This window comes from Onychomys torridus, chromosome 18 (genome assembly GCF_903995425.1).
Source record: "Onychomys torridus chromosome 18, mOncTor1.1, whole genome shotgun sequence".
Taxonomy (NCBI): Eukaryota; Metazoa; Chordata; class Mammalia; order Rodentia; family Cricetidae; genus Onychomys; species Onychomys torridus.
Window position 1 is genome coordinate 63,907,477 of NC_050460.1, and position 9,515 is coordinate 63,916,991.

The following is a 9,515-nucleotide window of genomic DNA, read 5'->3' on the forward strand; positions in this document are numbered from 1 at the left end:
CCCAGAACCTTCCCAGAGCCCCAGTGGTAGCTCAAGGAGAGAAAGCAAGCCACCCTGACTTGGAGGCAGACAGGGTCAGGAGTCAAAATTCCCAGTGGGAGAGCTCAGATCGGGAGAGCTCGGACAAGTTAACCCCGAGAGTCTATTCCTAGTAAGACGCCAAGTCCCCACCTCACAGAGCTGTGTAGACGACAGACTGGACATAAAGGACACAGCAGGCTTGGGACAGGACTTTCCTTTTAGGGCCACCTAGCAGGACCTCAATGAGGAGTTCCATCCAAGCAGATGAAACCCACCTGGAGGGAGAGCGGAAGCAGGCCCCTCCCCAGGACAGGGCACTTGGACTGCGGCTTCCCTTCCCTGGGCCTTGGCTCTAAAGGAAACTGAGAACACTGCCCGCTCTGCACCTAGTGGCTCTGGGGAGCTAGGGCCTGTGCGTGGAGCACACAGAGCAACCCTGACAGCGGGGCTCACCTCGGAGGTGCTGCCAGGGGCAGGGCCCTCTTCACTAAGGCCTCCACCTCTTCAGATGCGGTACCCACTCAGATTGGGATGCACCCCTATCGTGGTGGCCATCAGAGTTCAATGAAGCCTTGTGCAGGCTAATTCTGGGACATCCTGCTCCCAGGGGAGCGTGCCCAGCCGCTCTACTTCCACAGGCTGGTGCCCAGAGTAAAGGGGAAGCAGGCTATGGAGACACACACCATAGCTCCTCATTTTGAGTTCTGAAACTTAGGGGTAAGTTTGGAGATACCCAGGCTATGAAGCACAATTCTGTCTCAAAAACAAACTAACAAAAGACCCCAAAACAACAAAGAGCAAATGTGAGCCTTCTAGGTACCCCAGGAGAGGATGCACCTGGTCCTCGGTGCTCTGCATCCATTCTCAGTAAGGGTCTGGGGGCCCATTAGAGGATCGTGGTAGAGAGAGGAAGAGGCACCCCTAATTCGTACAGCCCTACAGCTGCTGCTCTCCATGAGGTCCCTCCGATATCTGTCCCGTGCGGCTGCTATTACGACTCACTCTTTAGTGGGGTCACCCTGCACCTTTGGATTCCCACAGCCTGGGCTTAGGTGTCCTGACCCCCTCACTGGGTGACAGAGTTAGGATGTCGGCATGATGGCAGTGAGGTGTTAGAACCTCAGCAAGCCCAGGGAGGTCCCTCATCTGGGGCTTTGGGTGGCAGAAAGGAAGGACTGGACGCCATTCAGTGACAGAAAGACAGGAGGCCTGAATTCGTCCAGGCCAAAGCATGGTGAGAGCCAAGATTCAGACCCAGCCTGGGGACCACGGCCACTCCAGTCCTATCTGGCGTGGGTGTGGGCAGAAAGCCCCAGCAGCTCCTCAGGGCTCATCTTCTCCGGGGCCTTCCTCCTGCCTGAACCCATGGAGAAGGCTGCCCAGAGTTGTGCTAGCTAGGGAAACGGGCTGGAACCCAGTGAGCCCTGCCACCAGCGCCCAGCCCTGAATGACGGAAGAACCCAGGTGGAAACTTGCAACTTTTATTAAATATCATTCACCCGTTTGCTGCCACCACCCAGAGCAGGAAAAAAAATAATTATCAAAATAGAATTAAAAAACTAAACCACAAAACAAATTAAACCCGACCCCAGCAGTCTAGGTACAGGCCATTCTCTGTCTCTCTGCCATGGACAGAGTGAAGAGCCACTGGGGAGCCACGGCCTGGGAACCTACTCCAGCCACAGGCCCCTGAGGAATTAATTCTGACTGTGGTGGCAGGAAGTTCCTGGTACCAAGTGGCTAGGCATCTTGGCCACCCTACCCCCAGGAGGTGGTTATTGCTGGGAGGCGCTGGGCTGAAGAACTGTCTACCTTTCCCCTGGTGGTAGACCAGTCAGTCAGGGTGGAGGCCAGTCCTCATCCACCTAGTGCCCGTCTCTGAGAAAGGAGTGGACAGAAGCGAATATCCCTCAGTGGAGGGATGCAGGTGTCCGGGGCAGCCTGGTGAGCAGCACACTGGTTGTCCTCGGCCCCCAATGCCCACTGCCTGACGCTCATCTTGGGTGTGGCCCACAGCCCTGTCCATCAGAGGTCATTTTCCTGCCGCCTTCTCATCCCGGAGGCCTATGTGGCCATCTTCTTGGGGTCAGCCACAGCCAGGGCCCCCCGAGGCAGGGCCGCCTGAGAGTATGGCACCTTCTCCAGTGCTGTGTGGGGACCAGTCGACTTGGGCTCAGCAACCGCTCTCCGCTACGGTGGTCTCCAGGGTCACAGCCCCTTGCTGTATGGCAGCAGTGGCCACGCTGATGGCCTCCTCCAGGGTCTGCTGCTCCTCCAGCTGTGAAGAGGTGCAGCAGAAGTTCCGTGTGAGGCCCTCCCTTCCAGACCCCAACAGAGGCGTCTAATCCCATCTAATCTTCCTTATTAGGGCTCTAATACAGGAAACTTCCCAATAAAGAGTCCTGTGAGGCCGGCCTTGGCAGACCACAGGCTGCCTCAGGGTCAGAGACACCAGACAGTTCATAAAAGAGTAATTGGCTGGGTGGTGGCACACACCTTTAATCCCAGCACTCAGGAGGCAGAGGCAGGTGGATCTCTGTGAGTTCAAGGCCAGCCTGGTCTACAGAGTGAGTTCTAGGACAGCCAGGGCTGTTACATAGAGAAACCCTGACTGGAAAAACCAAACCAAACCAAACCAAAAAAGAGTAACTGTCCAGGAAGGTCCTTGGAGGGAATGTACTCCAGCCTCTGATCTCCTGGGTGAAGAGAAAGACTCAAGAAGATTCGAGCTTTCTCCTCAGGTTGCTGCCGCAGTCACCCCCAAGGCAAGGATGTCCCCACTGTCCCTCAGATGTGTGGACGTAGACAGAAAGGAACTCAAACCTGGCTCCCTCCCAACACTCCTGCACCAGACCCCTGCTTCACTGCCCTCTCTGGTCTGGATCCCCTCTCTTCTACCCACCTGCACTGCGATGTGCGTTCCGTTGGCTGTGGCCAATAGCGCCACCTGTTGATGATGAAGAGATGCTACACTTGAGTCCTCGGTGACCAAGGCCCCGGAGGTAATGATTGTGACCTGCAAACACAGAGGCAGAAAGACCTTCCTTCCATCTACCTGCAGCACCCATCCCCTCCCCATGCAAGTGAAAACATTCCCAATGGAGAAAGCCGTCATGGGTCAGATTAAGTAGCTTGGAGCTCAGGATTAAACACGGCTGGATTTTTCTTCAGTTTGCAGGACTTTCTCGGTGTGGTAGTGAGGGTACTGGAGACTGAACTCAGGAGTTAAGGCAGGTATGGCAGCCAAGCAACATCCCTAGTCCTTAAATGTTTTTGCATTTTCTGAGACAGGGTCTCACCAGTTGTCCAGGTTGACCCTGAGCCCCAGCAGCTGGATTACACAGCAGCTGAATTACAGCTGAAGGCCGCCATTCCTGTCCTGTCCTACACTGTCTGGAGATGTCTGCTTTAAAGATGAAGGTTGCTGAGGGGACTTTTTTGTTGTTTGTTTTTTGAGAAAAGGTCTCTCCTGGCTGTCCTGGAAATTGCTGTATTTAATAGGCTGACCTTGAACTCACAGAGATCCGCCTACCCCTGCCTCCCAAGTGCTGGGATTAAAGGTGTGCATCACCATACCTGGCCTTTGAGGGGAGACTTTCATTCATTCATTCATTCATTTGTTTGTTTTTGGTACTGGGTATCGAAGCTAGGACCTCACACATACTACTGAGTGTACTCTATACTTTTGTTTTGTTTTGGTTTGGTTTTTCGAGACAGGGTTTCTCTGTGTAGGTTTGCATCTTTCCTGGAACTCGATCTGTAGACCAGGCTGGCCTTGAACTCAGAGATCCGCCTGCCTCTGCCTCCTGAGTGCTGGGACTAAAGGCGTGCGCCACCACCACCCAGCACCTTTTTTACCCTTTAGCTTAAGATAGGGTCTCACTAAGTTGCCCAGATGGACCTTAAATTTGTGATCTCCCTACCTTAGCCTCCCAGGTAGCTACAATTACAGGCCCATAGCTAGGCCTGGTAGGGAGACCTTTTATGGTATCTTCCTTTCATGAAATATCTGGATTAGTTTGGACTGCACATTTAACGCACCCCCCCCCCCCCCCCCCCCATGGGAAGGGACACAGAGAACAAACTGCCTGCTCATACGGGCTGCGTCTGGGTGCCATCGGCGCTGACCATGGTGACGGTATGTGTGCCAGCTGTGGCCAGTTCGTCAGGATGACTGGGGATGGTGAGGGTGGTGCTACCGTGCTGGGTCACCACACTGATGGCACTGCCCAGGGCCTGCAGGTCTTCCGGGGACAGGCTGACCTGTCAACAGGGGGAGATGAGCTGCAGCATCAGAGGAGGGCTGTCAACGCACCCACAGGAGGCCACCGGCCTTGCTGGACATGCGTGGCATGCAGCAAGTGGGAGCCGGGCCAGGGACCGCGGGTGCAGAGAGGGTCACTGAGGGCATCCCGCTGGCTCGTCTACTTCCCACTACATGACTCTGGAACCCGCTGCATGCAGGTCAGGGTCTCCACCTAACTCATCTTCCTGATCACTCTGGAAGAGGTACCTAGACAATGAGTATGGCCAAGGGGCAGGACACCCTGCGGCCAGCAACACTCGTAGACTTCCAGTTTTGAGAGCCATGCACTGACATGACTCTCTTGAGGACATGCATATCATTCAGATGAGGACATCGGTCTCAGAGGACACAAGACTGGAAGGAGCAGGTGACCACACCGCCCCCCCCCCCCAGCCTTAGCTCTCTCAAGTCTAAGAAGGCAAACAGGAGCCTGGGGGGAGCTGAGGCTGAGGACATCAGGGCTCCCTAGAGCCCCAGACTGGAGGAGCCATCCCCAGGGTCGCTACCTGCTGGGCACCATCCTGAGTGATCAGAGCCACCTGGGGGGCCCCATCTTCCTCTGTCACCATGGCTACTTGGGTTGGGATGTCTCTGCTCTCTTCCTTTACCTCCGAAAGGTAGGTAATGTGGGCTCGTTTGGTTGGTGGGCTTTCCTCAGCAGCACAGGCAGCTAGGAGAGGAGGGCCCAGGCTGTCACCTGCTGCCAGATGCCAGGAGAGGCCCTGTGGGCCCCACCTCCCCGGGCGGCTGCTCCCTCACCCTCCAGCTGCTGCTGCTCGTACAGGGCCTGCTCGCTCTCCTCGGTGGCCTCCAGCTCCCCGTGCGCGCTGCGCTTATGCATGGCCAGGGTGGAGGTCTGCCGGTAGGTCTTGCCGCAGCTACTGCACGTATAGGGCTTGCAGTGTGTGTGCACCACGTGGTGCTTGTACAGGCTCGAATACTCAGTGAAGCGCTTCCCACAGCCTGGCACCGTGCAAACGTATGGCTTCTCCCCTGGGGACACTGGGCTGTGAGGGGGGCGGGAACTGGGGCTGGCGAGGGGAAAGTCGGGGCCGGGACTGGGGAGGGAAAGCCAGGGGAGAGGACAGGGGCTGAGAGCTGAGACTGAGTGGCAGGAGCTGGGGAGGCAGGAGGGCATGGGAGTGGGACCCCTGCACCCAGAGACAAGGCGGAGAGAGCAAGGTCGGGCTCAGAGAAGGGAGTAAGGCAGGGCATTATAATGTGGGGTGGGGGGTAAGGGTTGCGAGCAGAGGGGGAGAGACAGTGGGGCAGAGCGCAGTGTTGGGGAGGAGGGAGAAACGGGCACAGGGTGAGAAACGATGGGAAGCGGGATGGGGGTCTGACACCGGAAGGGTAAGGACACCAGAGTCATGTGCACAGGGCTGAGGTGACACTTCAGTCTGCTTCCTCCAGACCACTCCTGACCCGGGCCTCCTTCAAGAACTCAGGGGATGGGGAGAGACCTCAGGGAGGTGTGGAAATGTGGCTAGGGACTGTCCGAGTCCACAGAGGGTGGGCGAAACCGGCCAGACTAGACCCAACTACCCATGGGAGGTGACAGTCATTTGGGGGACCCACCCCAACTCAGCCCGGAGTGGCTGGCAGGGAAGGGCTGGAACTGAGAGGTGCCTCAGATCAGAAGCCCACAGAAGAGGGAGATGGGGTCTGGCAGAGGGAGGGCGGTCCTCACACGGCAGCCGGCCCACCTGTATGGATGCGCACGTGGTTCTTGTAGTTGGTGGCACTGGTGAAGCCACGGCCGCAGTGGGGCTCGGGGCAGGTGTAGGGTCGCTCGCCTGTGTGGGTGCGCACATGTACCTTGCGGATATTTGAGGTGGTGAAGGAGCGGCCACAGCCCTCGAAAGGACACCGGAACGGGCGTTCACCTGTGTACACAGGGATTGGAGGGATGGCTCAGGAGGGCCAGGGTAGGAAGGGATAGCCCCGAGCTCGGGGACTCAGTCTGAAAAACAGAGTGAGCCCCGGCCGCCGTGGACGGTGTGGTGGGGCCCAGCCTACCTGTGTGTGTCCGGACATGCTTCTGCAGGTCTCCTGAGGTCTTGAAGGCTTTGCCACACAGCTCTTCTGGGCACTTGTACGGTTTCTCACCCGTATGAGTACGGACGTGACTTTTCAGCCCATAGCCTATCCATGTGTGGTGGGATGTAAGAAGAGCAGCCGGCGAAACCTCATCCCTAAATGCCTACCTTATTTAGAGGCTCTTTATCTAAACTGGTCTTCTGGGAGGCTCCAAAGGGCCAGGCCAACCTCTGTCCCATCCTGCCCAAGGAAAGCCCACTGTGCCCAAGTCCTCAGGGGCCTACAGCTGGTGTGCCAGGGCTGACTCAAGAGGTAGCCTCTCTACTGAGCCCAGCCTCCCCTGGAGGCCCAGCCCCCCCAGTCACCTCAATGGTTTCTCTGGAACAGCAGGGTCAGCTTGGCCACCTTCAAGGAGGTCCCCAAGTGGACCTAGAACCCTGTGCCCTCAACTGGAAGCAGACCTTGCCTTCATCCAGGTATGTTACCTGTGGCAAAGGCCTTTCCACAGCTGGGGAAGTCACACCTGTATGGACGGTCACCCGTGTGAGCTCGTTCGTGTACCTGTGAGGAAAAGCAAACCCATAACTCAGCAGGATGGGGGATGGGCTCAGCTCTCTGGTTCTCCTCCCTCCCACACTATGTCGCAGCTTCCTTTGCAGACATGTGTGTGAACATGCCTCTTCCTCCAGCAGTAACATGAGGGCAGGACCAGGACCGGGGCAGTGACGGGGTAGAATTACAGCCTTCCCCGGAAGAGGACAGGGCTGAAAGCTGTCCATCAGCCCTTACCTTTAAGTGATGGGCGGTGGTGTAGAGACGTCCACAACCCTTGTAGCCACACCGGAAAGCTCTGTCTCCGACCTGCTGCCCTTTGCCATTATGGGGAGCCGAGCTGTCATGCAGAACCTAAGAAAACAATCCTGGTGTCCCTCGGCATTCTCCGGGAGGATGAGAAGAGAGGATACAAGACCCAGCTGTAGCCTAAGACCCAAGCACCAGAACTAAGACTCCTGGGTCAGGAGCAGGAGGCTGAGTGGTCGATCTTCCAACACACGAGACAGAGAGTGACCTGGCAGTGGCGAGGCTTTACATCTCAAAGTCCATGCCCAGTGGCACACTTCCTACTGTCAACCGGGAACCAAGTGTTCAAACCTTCCCACGCAAACCCCCAGCATGCCATGGCTCTGTGTGGCCACAGGCTGGACTCTAGGAGGGAAGGGCTGGAACAAGAACACACCAATCCCTTGAGTTATGTGCTTAGAACTAGAATTCCTTTTTTAAAGGTTTTTTTTTTTTTTTTTTTTTTTTACTATTGTATATACATACATGATGTGCGTGTGAGAGTGTCTCTGAGGCAGAGAAACACATCTAGACAGACAGGGACAGACAAGCAGACATGCTACATGAGAAACAGGGCTGACATGCAGTCATGGTGCAGCCCTGGTGTGGACAGGGAGGGCTGAATGTACAGGGGATCCTCCGGGGTAGCTGGGAAGGTGAGAAGCAGAGTTGCTGGGTTGGCCGCACTTGAACTAGGCCAAGCTAGAAAGCCCTGCTGACCCCCCCCCCCAGGAGACCGGGGTTCAGTGGGTACAGTGGGCGAGGGGTCCACGTCATCAGAGCTGGAAGAGATCCTTCTTAGCTCACTCACTCAGCTCGGGTCTGGGAGGCGAGGCTGGACTGGGCGGTGGCAGAGCCAGCACTGACCTCACGGCTACTGCTTTAAGAGAACCCAGCTCTCTTTCGGCCTCACCTTTGATCTTTAACATACCCTAAGACGGAGGGGCTGAAAGGAGACAGAGCCCCGAGTAGCCTGTGGTAGTTCTGTGCTTCCCTTTGAAGAGGCATGAGAATCCCCTCTTTTCTCCTACAGCTTATAAAACCAGCTCTCCCAGCATGCAGGTTAGCCGGTGTTTGGGGAACTGAGGAACTGCCCATCCGCCAGTCTCTGTGGTCGGCCCAGGGTGGGAGCAGGCCCATGGCCCACAGGTCTGTCCTCAGCAGGTAGGACAACAGGCCCAGCAAAGACCGAGAGAGAACCAGGGCCTTCTCGTCAGGCCTCAATCCCCAGAATCCTAGCTGCCCTGGTGCACACGGCCTGCTCACTGCCTACTGGGTTTACTTTACCAAGTGACTGAGTCTCAGAGAAGCAACAGATAAACCGGCATTGTACCTCAGTGGGTGGGAAACCAGTAAAAAGACACGGGCAGAGCTTTCCCAAGAGCAGATGATTATCACAAGCGCTTTGGTGGAGCTGGGCCTGAGTCCCTGCCACACAAGCCACTGCGCCTGTCAGGAGCCTTTCCTCCTCAGGAAGCACCAACGCTGAGTGCCCACGGCTGTCTGTCACGGCCCCAGCGGCTCAAAAGGACTCAGGAGAGAAGTGCAGGAGCTGGGGCAGAGGCCTGCCACTATTCTCTAGAGGTCAAGTTCTAGGCTTCCTTTTGGTTTGACAGGATCTTGTGTGGTCCAGGCTGGCTTCAAGCTCCTGTCTCCACAGGCCAAGTGCTGGGGTTCCAGGCACCGACCTCTACACTCGGCAGACAAGTAAGGTTTGGCAATTAGTTCCAAGAGGCGGTGGACGGGTGAGGCCCTCCTCTCTTGAACAATGGCAGTGCCAGGCTCTGCATGCTCACCTTGCTTGCATATTGCTCCAAGGCCACCACTGTGTCTGCACTGAAGCCCTCTTCATCCTCTGCGGCCAGGTCCTCCAAGCCCACCTCTGTTTGCACAGCCAGGATGGTGCTGTCGGACGGCTCAGACACGGGGTGATGGATGTAGGCGGTGGAGCCATCTTCCAGCTGGACAGCTTCCAGGGCGCTGGGGTCATAGCCCTCTACAGGGCACACAAAGTTAGTCCTGATGCCACACAGGGGGAGACCCGGCTGAGACCCTGACTTGAAATTATGAGCAGTGAGTTCACCAATGGGGGTTTCAGTGTGGGGTCTCTCCAGCCTTCACTGTGGTGATGTTTCTCTTATTGGTCCTTCTGGGACTGTCCCGCATAAGGACAAGGCTTCCCAGGGTCCATCAACATCTCAACATACATGACCCCCAAGGGCTTCCTGCCTGGGTACTCATCATGCCCCACACCCCACTTTGTTTGGTTTTAGGATAAAGACCTAGAGCTCTGTTCTGATGAGCCCCA

At 56.5% G+C, this 9,515-nt stretch overlaps 1 protein-coding gene across 2 annotated transcripts in view; it reads right to left on the reverse strand.

The window, feature by feature from the left end:
• Nucleotides 1–1,486: 1,486 nt before the first annotated feature.
• Nucleotides 1,487–9,515, reverse strand: part of Znf76 (zinc finger protein 76) — a 28,713-nt gene continuing 20,684 nt past the window's right edge. For both annotated transcript variants that reach the window (XM_036167633.1, XM_036167634.1), the window contains 10 exons: nt 9,004–9,203; nt 7,157–7,273; nt 6,853–6,928; nt 6,347–6,472; nt 6,034–6,213; nt 5,087–5,320; nt 4,834–4,997; nt 4,120–4,284; nt 2,924–3,037; nt 1,487–2,299 (listed from right to left, as the gene is read on the reverse strand). In XM_036167633.1, coding sequence (XP_036023526.1) covers nt 2,195–2,299; nt 2,924–3,037; nt 4,120–4,284; nt 4,834–4,997; nt 5,087–5,320; nt 6,034–6,213; nt 6,347–6,472; nt 6,853–6,928; nt 7,157–7,273; nt 9,004–9,203 — 1,481 coding nt within the window. In that variant the 3' untranslated portion in view covers nt 1,487–2,194. The remainder of the gene's footprint in view (nt 2,300–2,923; nt 3,038–4,119; nt 4,285–4,833; nt 4,998–5,086; nt 5,321–6,033; nt 6,214–6,346; nt 6,473–6,852; nt 6,929–7,156; nt 7,274–9,003; nt 9,204–9,515) is intronic.